This window comes from Puma concolor, chromosome E4, assembly GCF_028749965.1.
Source record: "Puma concolor isolate L17-30 chromosome E4, mPumCon1.1.hap2, whole genome shotgun sequence".
Classification (NCBI taxonomy): Eukaryota; Metazoa; Chordata; class Mammalia; order Carnivora; family Felidae; genus Puma; species Puma concolor.
This window is the reverse complement of record NC_141683.1, coordinates 62,799,670-62,821,750: the sequence shown is the minus strand read 5'-3', so window position 1 is coordinate 62,821,750 and position 22,081 is coordinate 62,799,670. Positions and strand designations below refer to the sequence as shown.

Below are 22,081 nucleotides of genomic sequence, written 5' to 3'. Positions count from 1 at the left end.
AAATGACATATCTGATAAAGGGTTAATAGCTAAGATACATAAAAAAAAAAAAAAACTTATACAACTCAACACAGAAAAAAAATCAAATTAAAAAATGTGCAGAGGACCTGAATAGACAATTTTCCCAAGAAGACTTACAGACGGCCAAAAGAGACATGAAAAATGCTCAACATCACTAATCATCACGGAAATGCAAATTAAAAACCACAATGAAATATCACCTTAAAACTGTGAGAATGGCTAGCATTAAAAAGACAAGAAGTAAGAAGTGTTGGCAAGGATGTGGAGAAAAAGGAACCCCTGTGCACTGTTCATGGGAATGTAAATCAATGCAACCACTGTGGAAAATAGTATGAAGGTTCCTCCAGAAATTAAAAATAGAACTACCCTGTGATCCAGTAATTCCACTGCTAGGTATTTACCCAAAGAAAAAAAATTCAAAAATTTTACCCAAATTCAAAAAGATATATGCACCCCTCTGGTTTATTGCAGCATTATTTGCGATAGTCACAATATGGAAGCAGCCCAAGTAGCCATCATTGAATGAATGGATAAGGAAGATGGACGATGTGGAGTGTATGTACATATGCCATTTGCAACAACATGGATAGACCAAGAGGATATTATCCTAAGTGAAATAAACCGACAGAGGAAGACAAATACCATATGATGTCATGTGTATGTGGAATCTAAAAAGCAAATGAAAAAGCAAACAAAAATCAGAATCAGACCTATAAATACAGAGAACAAACTGATGATTGCAGAGTGAGGGATGGGCAAAAAGGGTGAAGGGGAGTGTGAGATACAAGCTTCCAGTTATGGAGTGAACAAGTCTTGCGAATAAAAGGCACAGCATAGGGAATATAGTCAATGGTATTATGATAGCATTGTGTGGTGACATAGGGCAGCTACACTTGTGGTGAGCATAGTATAATATATAGAGATGTTGAACTACTATGTTTTACACCTGAAACACCTTTCCAATTGAAAGGAAAGGAAAGGAAAAGAAAGGAAAGGAAAGGAAAGGAAAGGAAAGGAAAGGAAAGGAAAGGAAAGGAAAGGAAAGGAAAGGAAAGGAAAGGAAATAAGAAGGAAGGAAAGGGAGGGAAGGAGAGAGGGAGGAAAGAAGGAGGGAAAGGAGGAAAGGTATCTTTTTAAAAATCTGACTGGATGTTTCCCTTATGAAAGAAACAATAGGTGTTGTTTGGAGCACTCATACCTAATTCAGACTCACAGAAATGGCCATAGGAGAATGAAGTTGAGATCATTAGATGTGGCAGTTAATTCTTGGAGTTGTAAGAATCCAATAAATGACATCCTCTCTTCCCTTCCTGAGCTCCCAGGCATTTAAAAGAAACACCACCAAGAAGCAGACAGATGGTGATCAAGCTATCAGCTTCATCACCGATGAAACCAGAATGGAAAATACATTCAGAACATGTGGCCAAAACTGGGCTTCCTACTACTTTCCCCAGAATTGAACTTGCCCAAGTTAAAGGTATATCTGCTGGTTGCCCCTGTGCATGCCCACGGAGGACAGGAGCAAAGCAACCAGAGCCCAGGCTGCTCCAAATGAGAGGAAGAGCCTGCTCTGTGCCAGTCATGTCCTTTCTCATCGCCCTGGGGAAGTCAGTCTTTCTCCCTTGGGAGGAGTGAGGGAGGGAGCCAGACATAGAAAGGTGGACATCACCATTCTCAATATTGCGAAAGGGTAAAAGAGCTTACTCTTTGGGCTGAAGCCTTAGGCCAAGGCAGGAACTCTGGGAGAGGAAGAATATGGCTCTCAACAGTATAATGGATGCAAGGAAGATCAGGTTATGATGTGGGACCCACTGACTCATATTCAGTGGTGACTTTGTAATTTGGACAGTCTCATCCGCTATTTTTATGTCAATGGTCCATCCTGATGCAAACAAAGATAACTTTACATCTCCAGCATCTCCCCTTTAACAATCTTATGGCGCCTTCCTGAGTTTCTCGCTTTATCAGCATGCAATACTGATAAGCTGAAAAATTGAAAATATGTAGATGGGCAAGTATCCTGCTTGCAATAAGGAAGGGAGGAAGGGAAATCTGAGCCAGGCAGCAGAGAGCATGGCAAGTGCATTCATGTTTTCCATATGTGAGGTGTAGCTGGTCACTGGATGGCCAAGAACCTTCTCCTGAAGAGTGTGGCAAAAGTGTGCATTTAACTGATGTATGGTTGGTTGTAATGACAATGATAATAATGAGGATAACAGCAATAGCAGACATTTGTTATTCTACAGAACTATCCTAAGCAGACTCCTTATATTTCTTTAATTATCTCAACACCCCTATAGGTATTATTATTACCCCCACATTACAGAGATTAAGGAACTTGTCAGTTTCAGATACAAATGGAACTTGGCCAGAGTCACTGGAGAAGGCAGCAGACCTAGAATTTAAGCCTGAGTCCATGCTTTACCCACTAAGGCAGATAAATCCTGGGGTGGCCAGGGATTGCGCTCAGGATTTCAGACCAGCCCAGTGGTGGACAAGCACTGTCTCTTTTCATCATTCTGAGATGTTTCTGGGTGGACATAGAGGAAATGAGAGGAATATTCCCAGTGCGCTGGGAATATAGGTGTAACATTTCTTCTTAAAAGGCTAGGTATCTCTGGTCCTTGTTGTCACTGCTTAAGATGACATGTGTGAAGGGAACTCAATACAGCTCATGACAGCATCACTGAGGAGGACAAAGGCAGTGAGCTCATGTTCTGAATTACAAGGAATGAATCAAGAGGAATGGAATAGGCTGAGGTCAAAACATTTCTCTGGGACAAAAAGAACATCCTTTTTTTCTGAAAAATTTCAGAGCCTTTCTGTACTTCAGGGTCTCAAAGAAGACTCAAGACTAAACTCGTTTTATGAATTGTACTCCATAAATGAGACCTTCTAAATTCTACCCACTTGCCCTTGCTTTCCAACTCCCAGATGAGTTGACTTCAAGGAAGAGTAGCATGGATTTATACATTTTGTACTTTCTTTCAAAAAAGATTTTCTCTACCTCTCTGGTTTCCTTAATTATTTCATCTTTGCATGAATATGAAGCTAAATGGATAATATATACATTACTCTTAATATCCTGGTACATATGTGGGGCTGGGTGTTTATCTTGCAGACCTGGAAGACAGACAGTCACCTAGGTCTGGCCCAACATTTTGTCAAGAATCAAGCCCTGGAGGGAGTTGGAAAGGGAATCCAAAATAGTGAGTTCAAATGGATGATCTCAGCTTCCTTAATGCTCATTATTAATGAGAGAAGACAGAAAGCAGACATGGCCTGAGGTGCAGTGGCATTCTGAAATCACTTTCAACTCTTAAGAAGCAGGATGAAATTAAAGTACTCAAAAATAACTGAACTGTGATCGCGATGCATTTCATCCCGTACCACTCTCAGCCCTACTCCTTCAGGATTCCTTCCATTAACATTCCCTGGTCACTCTGTTCAAGGTTTTATCTACTGATTTCCCTTTGATGAGACAAAGCCAAGGAACCGAGTGTGAATTCTTTATAGCCAGTAGACAAAGATGCCGAGTGAATAGTGGTACTTTGGAGAGTTGTGAGATCCTTATATAAAAAGGAAGAACTGGTTCGAGTGAAAAGGAGTGAGGGAGCGAGCAAGCAACAGCCCTCTCCATCCTGCAGATGGACTTTGTCTGGTATTTGCACAGCCTATTGGGCAAAGGAGTCCAGGACCAAAAATCACAGGACATTCATTATTCTGTGATCTTGTGAGTCAGTCCCCTTTGGGGGCCTCAGTTTCCTTACTTTGGAAATAAGTTTGAACTAGGTGTTCTCTAAGGCTCTTATGCTCTGCTGTCTCTTCAAATAGTCATGTTCTTTGTGGCCAACAATATTATTCCCACTTGGTAACAAAGAAAATAAGACCTCAAGAAGCTAAGTGGTGTAGACCACCAGGACAAAAAAGGAGAGGCCAAAGAGCACACTTCTGAGTGGGAAGCTGTCTTTGAGATGCCAAGATTAAGTTCTTTATTTTCCATCCCCGGGAACAAAAATTTCACCTTGAGGACAGAAACAAAATCAAGTTACAGTTCCTACTAATTAAATTTCCTGCAGTAACTCAGAATGCAAACCAGGAGCTAACAGGATACATGGGGCTACTCCCGGGGCACCTTCTTTTGTCTTTGTCAAGAGATTTGAAGAAATGCTTGTTCACATTTGCATGAAATCATGAGAATAGCAGAGTGGACACCTGTAAATAATAAATTGAGCCGCGGCTAAGCTAACTTATATTAATTGTTCAGAATTACAGTGAGGAATGATGCTAATGCCTCTCCCTCCTCATGCTTCTGACAGAAGCATCCATCAGACGCCTGTTTTGCTGCTGCAGCACCTAATAAAACCCGCCAAACCCAGCCTGTCTCCCTCCACTGCCACTCAGGCCCGAAGCACAAAGGGGCTGTTTTTTTTTTTTTTTTTCTTTTCTTTTCTTTTTTTTTTAACTCACTGCATTTCTTTTCATAACTGCCTTCCACTGATTTCGAGAAAATAAGAAAAATGTTTCTCTCGTGTAATTACACGTTTCCCTGAATTCTTATTTTGCTTTGAAACTGAGACTATTAATACACATAGAACTTCCAGGGCCAAGAAAGAGGACACACATGAACAGCCAGGCTAGAGTCTTATGGGCACTACATGTTGTGAATAATTCTTCCCAAAGATGAAATAGTAAGCTAGTCTCCTTGCGTATTTGTGACACTCAGCTTCCCTTCTTACCAGCTGCGTTTGGGCAAGTCCTTTCCATTCTGTTTCCTTCCCTATAAGATGGGTTGTTGTGAGATTTCAACAAACACAGGCTTGTAAAGCATCCAGAACAATGCATGGGGCATTAGTACTGTCATTTTCCCCTGAGTGGTAGGATGATAGCATCTCCTGGACTGTGTCAACCCTACATGCCAACAAAAGTTCTCCCCTTAACATCTTAGTGCAAGGGACAGATGGAACCACTGGTAGAACTCAAGCTTTAGGTGATGTCGACCCTTCCTCTGGGCTGTTAGAGGCTCCAAGCCTGCTTAACTCCATGGGTTGGTCACTAACTAGACACCCATTTTGTGGAAAAGATAATTTATCTTTTGTTTAGAATAATAATCTTCCAAAGAATCATTAGGTGATGTCTCCAGCTTTTTCAAGATTATTTTATTCAAACAGTTGGACCATTTAATCAGCTGTCAACTGTGTGATTGAACTAAAAACTCAGGGTGGCCCATGAAGATGCCCAGAGGGCACATGGCAGGCATGTGACCAGAGTATGGCGGGCATGTGGCTATGCTCAGCTGAGTAGCCCACCAGCAGGCAGGGGGCAGATGTCTAGTAGGTAAGGTTTGTCTTATTAGTAAGACAACAGTAAGAGAGCCTCAGCCAATCACTCAATCATTTTAGCTTTTTATTCCTTTGGTAATCTAGACATGGAAGCTTTTCAGGACCCCAAATCTGTGTTATTTTCACCACATATTTTTCCCATTCTTAAAATGGCATCATTTTAAGATTTGTTCATAAACCTGTCCTGGATTTTTGCTCTAGCTGAAAAAAAATACAAAATGAAAGCTGGTGTCTTTTTTCCCATCTTCAATCAACACCAGCCTGAACCAAATATGTATAATTAGAAATGGATTTGAGTCATCGTAAAGTTCAGAGGATGGTACTCAGAGGAAGTGTAATTCCTTTTTTATCTCTAGAGGGCCAGGCTTGGCTTCTTCCATTCCCTTCAGGTTCTGAAGCTGTAATGTAGTCACAGAGAAGATTGATGTCAGGAGTTGTGGAGAAAAGCTCATGAAAAACAACTTACACAACAGAGAAAAAGGAACACTACATCTTTGTTTAGAATAGACTCATTAGTAACACTAGTAGCTGGAGAACGTCTGGATAGAGTGCACAGAGAGACAGTGCCATTTGCATCTTGATGATGATGAATGGTACATAAGGAGAGTCCTGGGGATACTAAATGCTGAGAATGTTCATAAACATGCTTCTCTCCATCTGATCATACCTAAAGAAACAAACATCACTCATAATTATGGTGCCATTAAATAAGAATTTTTATTTTAGACTTCCAGTTTTTCCATTAGGTTTTTTTTTAAGTATAATTAAGAGAGTGTTAGATTAGTTTCAGGTGTACAACATGCTTCAACAATCCTATACGTTACTCCATGCTCATTGTGGTAAGTGTAGTTACCATCTGTCACCAAATAGAGTTTCTACAGTCTCATTGACTATATTCCCTATGCTGCATTTTTCATCTCCATGACTTGTTTTGCAATTGGAAGTTTGTACCTCTTAATCTCCTTTATCTATTTCACCCATCCCCCTATCTACCTCCCTCTGACAACAGCCAGTTTGTTCTTTGTAAGAGTCTGTTTTTTGTTTATTTGTTTGTCTCTTTTTTCTTTGTTCATTTGCTTCTTAAATTCCACATATGACTGAAATCATATGGTATTTGTCTTTCTCTATCTTACTTACTTCCCTTGCCATTAAACCTGCTAGATCCATCCATGTTGTTGCAAATGTCCAGATCTCATTCTTTTGGGGGCTGAGTAATATTCCATTTTTTATATATACTGCATCTTGTTTATTTATTCATCTATCAGTGGACACTTGGGTTACTTCCATATCTTGGCTACTGTAAACAGTGCTGCAGTAAACATAGAAATGTATGTATCTTTTCAAATTAGTGTTTTTGTTTTCTTTGGGTAAATACCCGGCAGTGGAATTACTGGATCAAATGGTTGTTCTATTTTTAATTTTTTGAGGAACTTCCATACTGTTTTCCACAGTGGCTGCACCAATTTTCATTCCCACTAACAGTGCACAAGGATTCCTTTTTCTCCACATCCTAGCCACACGTGTTATTTCTTGTGTTTTTGATTTTAGCCATTCTGACAGGTGTAAGGTGATATCTCGTACTTTTGATTTGCATTTCCCTGATGATTAGTGACATTGAACATCATTTCATGTATATGTTGGCCATTTATATGTCCTCTATGGAAAAATGTTCAGGTCCTCTGCCCATTTTTTAATCGGATTATTTGGGTTGTTTTAGTGTTGAGTTGTATTATAAGTTCCTTATGTATATTGGGTATTAACCCCTTATTGGATATATCATTTGCAAATATCTTCTGTCATTCAGTGGGCTCTTTTTGGTTTTTTGATGGTTTGCTTTGCTGGCCAAAAATTTTTTTTTCTTTTGAAGAGGTCCCAATAGTTTATTTTTACCTTCGTCTCCCTTGCCTGTAGGATACATATCTAGAAAAATGTTTCCACTGCCAATGTAAAACAGATTACTGCCTATGCTTTCTTCTAGGAGTTTTATGGTTTCAGGTCTCAAATTTAGGTCATGAAAGAAATTGAAGGACACAAACAAATGGAAGATATTTCATGATCATGGATTGGAAGAACCAATATTGCTAAAATGTTCATACTGTCCAAAGCAATCTACAGATATAATACCATCCCTATCAAAATACAAACAACATTTTTCACAGAATAAGAACAAATAATATAAAACTTGTATGAAACACAAAAGATCCTGAATAGCCAAAGTAATCATGAAAAAGAAGAACCCTACAACCCAACAATTTCACTACTAGGTATTTATCCAAAAGATATAAAAATGCTGATTCGAAGGGGCACATGCACCCCGACATTTATAACAGCACTATCAACAGTAGCCAAATTATGGAAAGAACCCAAATGTCCATGGACTGATGAATGGATAAAGAAGATGTGGTGTATATCTGTATACAATGGAATATTATTTGGTGATCAAAAAGAATTAAATCTTGCCATTTGCAACAACATGGATGGAATTAGAATGTATTATGCTAAGCAAAATAAGTCATTCAGAGAAAGACAAATATATGATTTCACTCATATGTGGAATTTAACAAACAAAACAGATGAACATAGGGGAAGGGAAGGAAAAATAAGACAAAAAAAGAGAGGGAGGCAAACCATAAGAAACTCTTAAATACAGAGAACAATCTGAGGGTTGCTGGAGGGGTGCTGGGTGGGACGATAGACCAAATGTGTGTTGGGCATTAAGGAGAGCATTTGCTGGGATGCACCCTGAGTGTTATATGTAAGTGATGAATCACTAAATTCTACTCCTGAGATGATTTTTACACTGTATGTTAACTAACTTGGATTTAAACAATAGAAAGAAAGAAAGAAAGAAAGAAAGAAAGAAAGAAAGAAAGAAAGAAAGAAAGAAAGAAAGAAAGAAAAAAGAAAAACAAAATTGGAGTTATCACAATCCCAGATCATACTACCAAGCTGTAGTAATCAAAGCAGCGTGGCACTGGCATAAAAATGGACACATAGATCAATGGAACAGAATAGAGAGCCCAGAAATAAACCAATGATTATACGGTCACTTAATCCATGGCAAAGGAAGCAAAAATACGCAATGTAGAAAAGACACTCTCTTCAATAAGTGGCACTGGAAAAACTGGACAGTTACATGAAAAAGAATGAAAATGGGCTGCTTTCTTACACCATACACAAAAATAAACTCAAAATGGATTAAAGATCTAAATATGAAACCAATTTTTCCACTAGCTTTTAAATAATTAGTTCACCAGATACCAAATTAAAATGTTTAATGGTGTACATTCCAAAACATGGTGTGTGTGTGTGTGTGTGTGTGTGTGTGTGTGTGTGTGTATAAAACATGCAGAGACCAGAAGTCAGAGCAACACTGAAAGTGTCTCAGGAGCATTATTGGACCTTAGGTTCTAATGGGTGAAGCCCCTTCCCAAAATGCAGCCCTTCCTTATGCCTTTGCACAAGAGCCATTAGTGACTTTATTCATTCCTTCCCCCTAAATACCTCTTGATCTGCTACCTAGGCAACTTGCTGTTACAACTGGAACAATATGGAATACCTAACACTTCCCTCTATAATATGATTTAAAATAGAAAAACAACAGTCAATACATATTGAGTACTGGTCTCTGTGCTCTGCTGCCCTGATCTGTCTGTCTTTAACAACCTTTTTAAGTGGTTGTCATGAGAATAAGGTGGTGGCATTACCCTCCAGCCAAAGACCAGCAAGCACGCTGAAGTTGAGCAAGGTGCTTGTTACAAGGGAGAGCACACACTGTGGCAAAACAAGGGGTGTCTCAATAAGCAGGTTTTAGAAAGGACTTATGGGATTAAGGCTTAGGTGATTTGGGGGAAGATTTTAGGAAGCAGGGATTTGCTCAAGATTGGATGGTATCATGAAGTAGGAGCAATTTTATGATTGGGTGTCTTAATAAATCTTCTCTATATGGGAGAGGGAATCCAGTGAAGCTAAAACCATACGGGGGGATCTTTGGTCCTTTTTATGGTTTGGACAGTGCTCATGTTTTTGTCTGTATCCAGACAAAACATTTGTTTTGTTTTGTTGTTAGTGTGCTAGAAATGGCTTATGTTTAACAGGAGAACACCAAGGCACAGCTGTGAGCACCAGGCCAGCTCCTTAAAACATCAAGGCCAAGCTGACAGTCCCATGCTGGCTTCCAGATGTCAAGAGCTGCTATTATCTTTCTCAGGGGCATAAAGAGGTTGATGAGCTAGTCCAAAGTCATACAGCTCATGAGTTAAAGAACCATAATGTTAATACAACTCTGTCTGGTCTGTAAGCCCAAACATTTGACAAAGATTTGCTCTCGCTTTTCTTTCATGAAACATCTGCTTTCATCATCCTGGATTTCCCAGGGGAATCCAGCCAAGCTACCTGTCATATTCCATGGAGAACTGGAGTGAGTCTTGAAAACAACACTGTCCATTGACTTCAGTGAGACTCCAAGCCTGACCTAAACATGCTCTGCTTCAATTACAGCCTCTTGCCCTCCACCTTCCATGCCTCCATCGAGAGTCAGATTTTGTTCAAGTATTGACATTACATTTAGAACCACCTCTAGTTGGTGATCTCCAGCCTGTCTCTCCAGACACTCAGTTTGACAGAAGTGTCCCGAGGTTGGTAGAGCAAGTGAACCCCTCTTTAAACAAAAGAATTCCTTTTGAATGGAAGAAAGTACTAGGGAAGTTTCCCCAAGGATATAGGGGTGCAGACAGCCTAAGTCTGGTGATGCAGTGGAAAGAACAGACTAAGGAGTCAGAACAAACTGGGTCACAGGTGAGCTCTCCTACATATTAGAAAAGTGACCAGGGTCTCCGTGCTTTTATCGCTAACATTGAATAAGAACATCCACCTCAAAACATGGACTGCTCTCATAAAATACCAAATGTTCATACCTTCATGGTTTGGTCTGTATTCCCTGCTATAGTCTGTGCTCCAAGATCCCTGAGGATAGAGACCAAGTATAACTTGTTCTCTGCTGTAGCCTCAGACCTGTCGTGGTGCTTGGCTGGCAGAAGAAGATAGGGAGATGGAGAGGGAGATGTAGTTGTAGTTGTAGATGGAGATGTAGTTGTAGATGGAGAGGGAGATGTAGATGTAGTTATAGTTGTAGATGGAGGTGTAGATGTAGTTGTAGTTGTAGATGGAGGTGTAGATGTAGTTGTAGTTGTAGATGGAGGTGTACATGTAGTTCTAGGTGTAGATGTAGTTGTAGATGCAGATGTAGTTGTAGTTGTAGATGTAGTTGTAGATGTAGATGTAGTTGTAGGTGTAGGTGTAGATGTAGTTGTAGATGGAAAGGGAGATGTAGATGTAGTTATAGTTGTAAATGGAGGTGTAGATGTAGTTGTAGTTGTAGATGGAGGTGTACATGTAGTTCTAGGTATAGATGTAGTTGTAGATGCAGATGTAGTTGTAGTTGTAGATGTAGTTGTAGATGTAGATGTAGTTGTAGATGTAGGTGTAGATGTAGTTGTAGATGTAGTTGTAGATGTAGATGTAGTTGTAGTTGTAGATGTAGGTGTAGTTGTAGATGTAGTTGTAGATGGAGGTGTACATGTAGTTCTAGGTGTAGATGTAGTTGTAGATGCAGATGTAGTTGTAGTTGTAGATGTAGTTGTAGATGTAGATGTAGTTGTAGGTGTAGGTGTAGGTGTAGTTGTAGGTGTAGTTGTAGATGGAAAGGGAGATGCAGATGTAGTTGTAGTTGTAGATGTAGATGTAGTTGTAGATGTAGTTGTAGATGTAGATGTAGTTGTAGTTGTAGGTGTAGATGTAGATGTAGTTGTAGTTGTAGATGTAGTTGTAGATGTAGATGTATTTGTAGTTGTAGGTGTGGGTGTAGATGTAGTTGTAGATGGAGGTGTACATGTAGTCCTAGGTATAGATGTAGTTGTAGATGCAGATGTAGTTGTAGATGTAGATGTGGTTGTAGTTGTAGATGTAGTTGTAGATGCAGATGTAGTTGTAGATGTAGATGTGGTTGTAGTTGTAGATGTAGTTGTAGATGTAGATGTAGTTGTAGTTGTAGTTGTAGATGTAGTTGTAGATGTAGGTGTAGGTGTAGATGTAGTTGTAGATGGAAAGGGAGATGTAGATGTAGTTATAGTTGTAGATGGAGGTGTAGATGTAGTTGTAGTTGTAGATGGAGGTGTACATGTAGTTCTAGGTGTAGATGTAGATGCAGATGTAGATGTAGTTGTAGTTGTAGATGTAGATGTAGTTGTAGTTGTAGATGTAGTTGTAGTTGTAGATGTAGTTGTAGATGTAGTTGTAGTTGTAGATGTAGATGTAGTTGTAGTTGTAGATGTAGTTGTAGATGTAGATGTAGTTGTAGGTGTAGGTGTAGATGTAGTTGTAGATGGAAAGGGAGATGTAGATGTAGTTATAGTTGTAGATGGAGGTGTAGATGTAGTTGTAGTTGTAGATGGAGGTGTACATGTAGTTCTAGGTATAGATGTAGATGCAGATGTAGTTGTAGTTGTAGTTGTAGATGTAGATGTAGATGTAGTTGTAGGTGTAGGTGTAGATGTAGTTGTAGATGGAAAGGGAGATGTAGATGTAGTTGTAGTTGTAGATGGAGGTGTACATGTAGTTCTAGGTGTAGATGTAGTTGTAGATGTACATGTAGTTCTAGGTATAGATGTAGTTGTAGATGTACATGTAGTTCTAGGTATAGATGTAGTTGTAGATGTAGATGTGGTTGTAGTTGTAGATGTAGATGTGGTTGTAGTTGTAGGTGTAGATGTAGTTGTAGTTGTAGGTGTAGATGTAGTTGTAGATGGAGATGGAGATGTAGTCGGAGATGAATATGGAAGCGTAGATATAATTGTAGACCCGGTTGTGGACGTGGATGTAGATCTGGATGTGGATCTGTTTATAGACATGGATGTAACTATAGATACAGATATAATCAGATCATGAATGTAATTAGCCTAGCACATACATTTTGACCACTGCTATGGGTCTGGAAAGCAACCATACACTCTTGCTGAACAGAAAAGTAATAGTGTCCCATGTATGATAGAACTATCAGAATGTTTCCACATGCCAGTCTTCTACATTATTTTAATTTTTTAAATATATTAATTTGATATTTGATAAAATTCATTTTCCTTAAGAAAGAATGACATTTTGGGGCACCTGGGTGGTTGCCAGTTAAGCATCCAACTTCGGCTCAGGTCATGATCTCACGGTTTGTGGGTTCAAGCCCCACTTCGGGCTCTGTGCTGACAGGTTGGATGAAGCCTGGAACCTGCTTCAGATTCTGTGTCTCCCTCTCTCTCTGCCCCTCCCCTGCTCCCACTCTGTCTGTCTCTCTCAAAAATAAATAAACATTAAAAAAAATTTTTTTGAAAGAACATTTCATTTATTCCCATTCATAAAGTAGCACTAACAGAGCTCTGTGACACTTGTTTTCCAAAGCTGGCATCTAGTTGGTATTTTTTTTTTAAAAAAATGAGTACAGTTGACACACAATGTTACATTAGTTTCAGGTATACATACAACCTAGTGATTCAACCTCTCTATGTGTTATGCTATGCTCACCACAAGTGTAGCTGTCGGCTGTCCCAATACCATTGACTATATTCCCTATGTCTTTCCATAACTGGAAGCCTGTATCTCCCACTTCCCTTCACCCACTTTGCACGATCCCCAGCTCCCCTCCCCTCTGACAACCATCAGTTCTGTTTATACAGATCTGATTCTGCTTTTTGTTTGTTGGCTTATTCATTTGTTTTGTTTTGTGGATTTTACATGAGTGAGATCATATGGTATTTGTCTTTCTCCGCCTGACTTATTTCACTTAGCATAATACCCTCTAAGTCCATCCATGTTGTTTCAAATGACCCAATCTCATCCCTTTTATGGCTGTGTACTATTCCATTATATATACATATATACCTATATATGGTATCTATATATGATACCATATATCTATATATGATATATATGTATATATCATCTTTCTTTTCCATTCATCTATCAATGGATACAGGTTTTTTGTATATTTGAGCTATTATAAATAATGCTGCAATAAACAGGGATGTCTGTACCTTTTCAAATTAGTGTTTTCACTTTCTGTGGGTAAGTACCAAGTAGTGGAATTACTGGATCATATGGTAGTTCTATTTTTAATTTTTTGAGGAACCTCCATACTGTTTCCCATGGTGGCTGCACCAATTTTTCACTCCCACCAATAATACATGAGGGTTCCTTTTTTCCCTCATCCTCACCAACATTTATCTTTTCTTATCTTTTTTTTTTTAATTTTATTTTAGCCATTCTGACCGGTGTAAGGTGATGTCTTCTTGTGTTTTTGATTTTCACTTCCATGATGATTAGTGATGTTGAGCATCTCTTCATGTGTCTGTTGGCCATTTTTATATCTTCTTTGGAAAAATGTCTATTCAGGTCTTCTATCCACTTTTTATTTATTTTTATTTTTTAAATTTATTTTATTTATTTTGAGAAAGAGACAGCACATGAGAGGGGCGAAAAGGGAGGAAGAGAGACAGAGAATCCCAAGAAGGCTCTGCACTGTGAGCACAGAGCCCGATGCAGGGCTCAAACCCACAAACCGTGAGATTATGACCTGAGCCAAAATCAAGAGTTTGATGCTCAACTGACTGAGCCACCCAGATGCCTCTGTCCATTTTTTAATTGGATTGTTTGTTTTCTTAGTATTGAGTTGTATAACTTCTTCATATATTTTGGATACCAACCCCTTGTCAGATATATCATTTACAAATATCTTCTCCCATTCAGTAATTTGTCTTTTTGTATTGTAGATGGTTTCCTTCACTGTCTTTTTATTTTGATGAGGTCCCAATAGTTTATTTTTCCTTTTGTTCTCCCTGCCTTAGGAGACATGTTGCTATAATAAACGTCAGAGAAATTATTGGCCGTGTTCTCTTCTAGGAGTTTTATGGTTTCAGGTCTCACATTTAGGTTTTTAATGCATTTTGAGTTTATTTTTCTGGATGGTGAAACAAAATGGTCCAGTTTCATTCTTTTGCATGTAGTTTTCCAGTTTTCCCAGAACCTGTCATTGAAGAGACTGCCTTTTCCCCATTTTATATTCTTGCCTCTTCTTTCATACATTAATTGACCACAAGAGTGTGGGTTTTTTTCTGGGCTCTCTATTGTGTTCCATTGATCTCTGTGTCTGTTTTTGTGCCAGCACTGTTTTGATTACTACAGCTTTGTAGTATATTTTAAAATACGAGATTGTGATAACATCTAGCTTTGTTCCTCTTTTTCAAGATTGCTTTGGCTATTTCGGGTCTTTTGGGTTCCATGCAAATTTTAGTATTGCTTGTTCTTGTTCTGTGAAAAATGCTCTTTGCATTTTGATAGAGATTGAATTGAGTCTGTAGATTGCTTTGGGTAGTATGGACATTTTAACAATATTAATTCTTCCAGTCTACAAGCATAGAGTATCCTTCCATTTGTTTGTGTCATCTTAAATTTCTTTCATCAATGTTTTATAGTTTTTAGACTACAGGTCTTTCATCACCTTGGTTAAGGCATTTTATTCTTTTGGGTGCACTTGCAAATGGTGTTGTTTTATGAATTTATTTTTCTGCTACGTTCTTGTCAGAACATAAAAATGCTACCAATTTCTGGTATTAATTTTGCATGCTACAACTTTACTGAATTCATGTATTAGTTCTATAACTTTTTGGTGGAGTCTTTAGGGCTTTCTATGTATAGTATCATACCATCTGCAAATAATGACAGGTTAACTCTTCTTTACTAATATGGATGCCTTTTATTTCTTTTTCTTATCTAAATGCTATGGCTAGGGCTTCGAATACTATGTGGAATAAAAGTGGCAAGAGTGGATATATTCTTGCCTTGTTCTTGACCTTAGAGGAAAACCTCTCAGTTTTTCACCACTGAGTTTGATGTTAGCTGTGGGTTTTTCATATACAGCCATCATTTTGTGGAGGTATGTTTCCTGTACATCCTCTTTGTTGACATCTAGTTGGTCATTTAAACATTGGACAAATTATTTTTTTAATTTATTGAAAATTATAAATTCCCTAGAAACCCAATGACCGGAGCCTTAAATTTTTACTCTCAAGCTGGTTCCCCAGTGGGGTGACTTCTAAGGGGAGTTGGCCTCAAAGGTCTGGGCACTGAGTTCCATAGGTTCAGGCAAAGGTCACTGTTCCCTCCACCTTCATGTAAGGCTGGAGGCTTTCACAAACGACCTGCATGTCCAGATTTGAGACTTCAGTGGAGAAGTCCACATAAAGCTGGTACAACCGTGCTACTTTGTCACTGTCCTGCCTTAAACCCTTAGTCATTCTCTTGCCCCCATGGAGATCCTTCACCAGCCATTTACATCACCCCACGGTCTCACTTCAGTGTACTCCTTTTCCCTGTGGTGTCCTTCTTCAGCTCTGTCCAGTGGCACCTTACTATTTGCTTACACCAATTTGTTCCAGCCACTGTGCTGTCCTCCTGCCACCCCACGATCATCTGATAAAGGATCAAGCTCAAGACCAGTAAGGCTGACCCAGAGAAGCAAGTGAAAATGTCGTATTTCATCCATCTGAAATAGCTATTCTGTTGTGACCATTCTGGCACCAAGTCTACCTACCACAAATGGTGTCTGAGGAGTGACTTCCTACCCTCACACTTGTGACTAAAGTGTCTGGAATCTGTTGGTGGCTAAAGTAAAATTGTACATGGATAAAGAATTTTGGCACCTCTTTTGTTTAATTCAAACAAATTTGTGCCCCTTTTAGAGCAAGAGTATAGTAGAAGCATCCTTCTCAGGAGAAGCAGAAGAAAGCTAGATCTTGGTAAAACGGAAGCTAACACTGTTTGAGCCAGGCACTGAGATGCGTGTTTTACATGCATTTTGTTCCATTTATTCTTCATAGTGGTCCTTTGATGTACGTCCATTTACAGATGAGGTTAAGTGCCTTCTCATGGTGGAGTTAGTCTGTCTTCAGAGCCCGTTCCAGGAGATGATGTGTTTTGATGTCATGTGTCATGATTAAGTCATATTGAGAGACCTCTCTCTCATTCACTTGCAGGGAAAGGTTATCAGAATTGCCATCCTGGCATCCTTCTAGATGTCAAATTTTATATTAGTACTTACCCAGATGCATCATGTTGTATCATTAAAAAGTGGTTGTCTTTCTTCACAATTATGGGAAGCTCACAGTAGTGTTGTGACTACGTTTAATATCATTCTACATATCAGGACAGAATCAGTAGAGAATGACAGGGTGTGGGGAGGATGTGGTTTTGTTCCCCAACAACTACTGTTTGCTTTAATCTGCCCCCAACCACAACAAAGGGGCATAACTTCCACTGGAAGACTAGCAGATGTGTATTCCTGAGTAAAGAGGTGGACAGGGAAGCATGGCATTCTTATTCAGCCTTTGGTCAGAGGTCTCCAAAAATACATGTTTGCCATGTGTGAACAAGTAACCTGAAAACACTGAAGGCCTGAGGTGGGAAAACCAAAGGACACCAATGAGATCCAAACATAGTAAAAAGAATAATGATCAATGAGTTCCCCTTTGGGTGAAAAATCAAATGATCCCCTAGATTTCTACTTTCAGTGGTATTCTGTCTTAGACTCCACTGGGACTTGGATAGTGTGCACCTGTTTAAGGCAGTCTGCATTCAAAAGACAAGCTCATGTTGGTGTCTGTGTCCCATGTTGGTAGGTGCAGGAAGCATGTCTAGAGGACAGTTAGTTCACTGACCAATGTAAGGCGTGCCACTGATACTGACCACTCAGTATCACCATGTATTTTCACCATGCTTGTGAAAATCTTCTGGGCGGGTCTCTGGGTGTGGCCATCGCCAGGTTTTCTGCTCCTTCGGTACCAGAAGAGAGATTCTTATTAAATTCATGTACTCAGGATCAGAAGGCATTGGGCTAACCTGGAGCTTGGGCTCCTGGATTCAGAAGGGAACTTGTTTTCATCTCTGACCACCATTTATTCATTTCCAAGGGCAGGCATTCATTCAACGAACATTTTCTAGGCAAGTCTTATAATCCAGCACTGGAAAAAAAACAAACAAACTATGAACCTGACGTAGTCTCTTCAGAGACTGTAGAGTCACTTAGGAAAAACAGACACATAATTTGTTTTAATTATGATACAGTGTAAGACATGCCACATCAGAAATAGGCAACAGGTATAGTACTAGACAAAGCAGGCAATGGGTTGGCCAGAAAAGGCTTCACGGAACTGATAGCAGGAGGTACGGTGGACTGTATTCTAGCCAGGTGCTAAGTGGGGTATTATCATAGTGGTCAGGCATGCAGCCTTCCGAGTTGAAATATCAGCTGTGTCATCTCCCAGGGAGCAAATCATCCAAGCTTAGTTTCCCCCTTGTAAAATGGGGATGGACACTATCTACCTGACCCACTTCCAGGAGGAAAGCCGATGAGGCACAGTGTATGTTTCCTAGAGCTTCCATAACAACTAGCCACAAACTTGGTGGCTTCCAAGAGCAGGAACGTACTTATTCAGTCGCAGTTCTGGGGGCTAGAAGTGCGAAATCAAGGTGTTGGCAGAGCCCCGCTCTCCCGGAAGGCTCTAGGGGACAGTCTTTCCTCACCTCCTTCTAGCTTCTGGCTGTTGCTGGTAATGCTTTGTGTTCCTTGGCTTGTAGGTGTGTTACTCCAATCTCCATCTTCACATAGCCCTCCCCCTGTGCGTCTGCCTGAATTTTCCTTTTTTTATAAGGACACCAGTCATACTAGATTTAGGACCCACCATAATTCAGTATGACTTCATCTTGATTGCATCTGCAAAGACCGCATTTCCCAAGAAGGTCACATTCACAGGTTCCGGGCGGAAATGAATTTGGGGGGAGGGAGCACTATTCAACCCAGTACACACACCAACTAAGCACTCCATCAACACTAGCTATCAAAATTATATTATTCTAACTGCATACCTTGGGAGACCCATATTGTCCTCATTGAACAATAAACTGAAATTTAAGAATTAAGTGATTTGGGGCGCCTGGGTGGCGCAGTCGGTTAAGCGTCCGACTTCAGCCAGGTCACGATTCTCGCGGTCCGTGAGTTCGAGCCCCGCGTCGGGCTCTGGGCTGATGGCTCAGAGCCTGGAGCCTGTTTCCGATTGTGTGTCTCCCTCTCTCTCTGCCCCTCCCCTGTTCATGCTCTGTCTCTCTCTGTCCCAAAAATAAATAAATGTTGAAAAAAAATTAAAAAAAAAAAAAAGAATTAAGTAATTTGCCCAAGGCTAGTCAACAAGCAAGTTGCAGGATTAAGATGCAAATGGGCCTCCACCGAATTTAAAACCAGGGAGGGTCACCAGCCACAATCCTGCAGATACTGAGGGGAGCTCATCCTGACACACAGCACAAGTCCTTCTTCTCCAGGCAGCCTTGGCGGGATGGGCAGGCAGTGCTACAGGGGATGAAGATGGGCAGGAAATTGATGTCTTGAACCCGGAGGGGCAAGGCTGACTTTATGAGCCAAACCCCACCAGAGAATTTGGGCCCCCTGGATGTGCACTAACCTTGCCTGAGTCTGGCAGACGAAGAAGCATGTCAGGGAGGCCCTGGTCCTGAGGACAGCTCCTTACCCACACGGGAGGCAGATCTCGGATTCTCCGACCGACGGCCACCCCAGACAAAGAGCCTGGGTATTATACCTGCTGAACTAGAACAATGTGAAATGCAAAAGGCTCCCCAGGAGAAGATAAGGTGGCAGTGTTGCTCTAACCCAAAAAGGTACAAGAGCGTGAGGGTCAGATGCAGAGCCGAATGTTCCAGAGACCCTGTGGGCAAACAGCTGGGTGGGCTCGTCCTCAACCTGGCACAAGATTAGCCATCATTAGCAGCTACTCTAGACAATTTTTTGAAGCCTCTGAGATTGGAAAACACCTAAGAACAGGTAAACCTTTCTGCCTCCTACCGCCAAGGCCTGGGGCTGAATATTGTACCCTAGCTCCCTCACCCTGTCTCCTGTCTCCACAGCACAGCCAAACGGCCCTTTTCAATTCACACCCCGACCCTCCTTGCCTGCTTCCCCAGGATCTTCAGCATAAATGCCAAGCTATTTATCCCAGCTCAAAGGCCCCTGAGGATCTGCCACCCCTGTCCCTACAGTGTTACCCTCTGCCATCAGAAAAAAATATCTCGGCACGCTTGGGTGGCTCAGTCCGTTAAGCTTCCCTCTGGCTCTTGGTTTGGCCTCAGGTCATGGTTTCACAGGTCTCACAGCCCTGCACCAGGCTCCACGCTGGCAGTGCAAAATTCTCTGGGATTTGCTTGGGATTCTCTCTCTCTCCTCTCTGCCCCTCCCCTGCTCATGTGCACGCTCTCTCTCTCTCTGTCTCTCAAATAAATAAATAAATTTAAACAAAAAATGTCTACACGCTCACACACATACATGTTCTCTCCTAGCTCGTTCAGCTTTAGCCACACAGCTCTGATTGTATCCCCACCAGCCTCAGTGCCTTTGCACATGCCTGATACACCCACCCTGCCCTATCTCCATCCACTTTTTTTTTTAAAGTTTATTTATTTGTTTTGAGAGAGAGAGAGAGCAAATGTGGAAGGGGCAGAGAGGGATGGGGAGAGAGAGAGAATCCCAGCAGGCCCAGCATGGAGCCTGATGCAGGACTTGAGCTCATGAACCGCGAGATCATGACCTGAGCCAATGCTTAAGTGACTGAACCACCTAAGCGCCCCATCTCCTCCCACTTTCTTAGCCTCTAATTGTCCTTCTGCTTGTCCATCCAATTCTAGGAATCTATACTGGGGAAATACTTCCACAGGTGCACAAAGATATGTGTATAAGGACACCCATTGCTTTATTTTTTGCACTAGAGAAAAAAGAGGGACAAGTCCATCAGCAGATTAAATAATGTGTGTGCATCTATTCTGTAGTCACTTTGGAGCTGGTGGAACAACTCCAGGGGGGTATAGATGAACGGGGAAATACCTCCATGACATACTGTATTAGGGAGTCCTAGGTGACGTCTTCTGTAATCCTGAGTAGAGTCCTCACTGGGGAGCTAGAGGAAGACATAGCAGGGGAGTCAGACTCAGGTCTCTAAAGGGCCCAGGCGTCCCTAGCACTGCCCTCCCTGGGCATGTGTCTTTGTGCTGTCTTTTATGACCCCGATTTTACTTTGTCACTTTCATTGACTAAATTGGAAATCATCTGTAACTCTTACAAAGTGATCCTAGACTCAGATGAAGCCAGTCCTGCTATGTTCCTGGGTGTATTGGATCAAGGGTCAGAAACCTGAATTTAAATTCTCAATCTCTTGCTGATAAGGTCTCTCACTTGGGGCAAGTGTTTTTGCTTACCCTCCTGAGCTTCCCTTTCCCCTCTGGTCCCTTCGTTGCAAGGGTGTATTGGGGTGTTCCTCCTGAGGCTTGTGCAGTGTTAGTAAGAGTAACTAACAATTGTTAACCTATTTTTAGTGAGTTACAAGTCATGGACACTCTTCTGAGCCCTTTAATGGTACTGACCATTTTAAGCATCACAGCACCTCTGTACAATAAACACTATTAACCCAGTTTTAGGGAAGAAGGAAACTGAGGCCCGGAGATGGTGAGTCTTGCCCAAAGTCACACAGCTAGAAAGCTGTGGAACTGGAGCCTAATTCCAGGCAGTCTGACTTCAGAATCCAGGATGTCAACCGTTCCACGATGCTGCCATGAAAACCTGGGTACCGCCGCACGATTTAAGGATTCGGACGAGAAAGTGTTTTAAGGAATGAATCTGAAGAGCTGATGTAAAAATGGAAGTGAATATGGAAAACTTATCTATAAGACCCCAAATGCAAAAACGCAAGCCAAAGTTCTCCTGAAATCTTGAAGCATTTTTATACCGTATCCCCTCCAGACACCGTAACATGCCTGTATCTGCACACTTCTGTATAACAGCAGTGAGAGAAGGAGTCACTACAACTGCATTCTTGTGCATATTTGTTCTCTGAAAATAGCGCCACCCGTCGTACATGGCACCGATGCTTTTTCTATTTTAATTTCACAGATGAAAGAACTCGGTGTCATCTTCTACAACTGCAGCTGCCTGGTCCTGGATTTACAGAGGATATTCGCTCTGTATAGCTCATTAAAATTCAAGAGCAGAGTGCCTCAGACCTGGTCCAAGAGGCTCTACGGAGTCTATGACAACGAAAAGAAATTGCAGCTTCAGCTGAACGACACCAAATCTCAAGCATTTGTGTCGGTGAGTCATTGCCCTCTCGCTCCTCCTCTTCCTTCTTCCGAAGTTGGAATGTTCGTTCGAGTGTGATCTTGTGCTGGGCAAGCCCAAATTCTAAAGATGAGTTCTGTCCCACCCCTTGACGAGGTAAGATATACCCACTCTTTTCTGAAAGAAATTATTTTAATGTTTATTTACTTTTGAGAGAGAGAGAGAGACCAAGTGCAAGCAAGGGAAGGGTGGAGAGAGAGGAGACACAGAATCCAAAGCAGGCTCCAGGCTCTGAGCTGTCAGCCCAGAGCCCGACGCGGGGCCCAAACTCATGAACTGTGAGATCATGACTTGAGCGGAAGTCGGAAGCTTAACCGACTGAGTCACCCAGACGCCCCGAGATACACCCACTCTTACGCCTAATCATATGCTGTCCCTAGTGATAATAATGAACGTTAATATTCATCCCTAGTTCCTTATGCTTAGTGTTATTGAATTTGATCCCTCT

General features: G+C 41.0%; 2 protein-coding genes across 5 annotated transcripts in view; one reads left to right on the top strand and one right to left on the bottom strand.

The window, feature by feature from the left end:
- Positions 1-22,081, top strand: part of PLD5 (phospholipase D family member 5) — a 423,767-nt gene that overhangs the window by 358,477 nt on the left and 43,209 nt on the right. For all 4 annotated transcript variants that reach the window (XM_086694252.1, XM_086694254.1, XM_086694255.1 and 1 more), the window contains one exon: positions 21,409-21,606. In XM_086694252.1, the coding sequence (XP_086550378.1) occupies positions 21,409-21,606 (198 nt within the window). The remainder of the gene's footprint in view (positions 1-21,408; positions 21,607-22,081) is intronic.
- Positions 10,778-11,746, bottom strand: LOC147572730 (uncharacterized; the record flags this gene model as incomplete). The annotated part of the gene is made up of 1 exon (XM_086694553.1): positions 10,778-11,746. A coding segment is annotated over one exon (969 nt), but the record flags the coding sequence as incomplete, so codon positions are not given.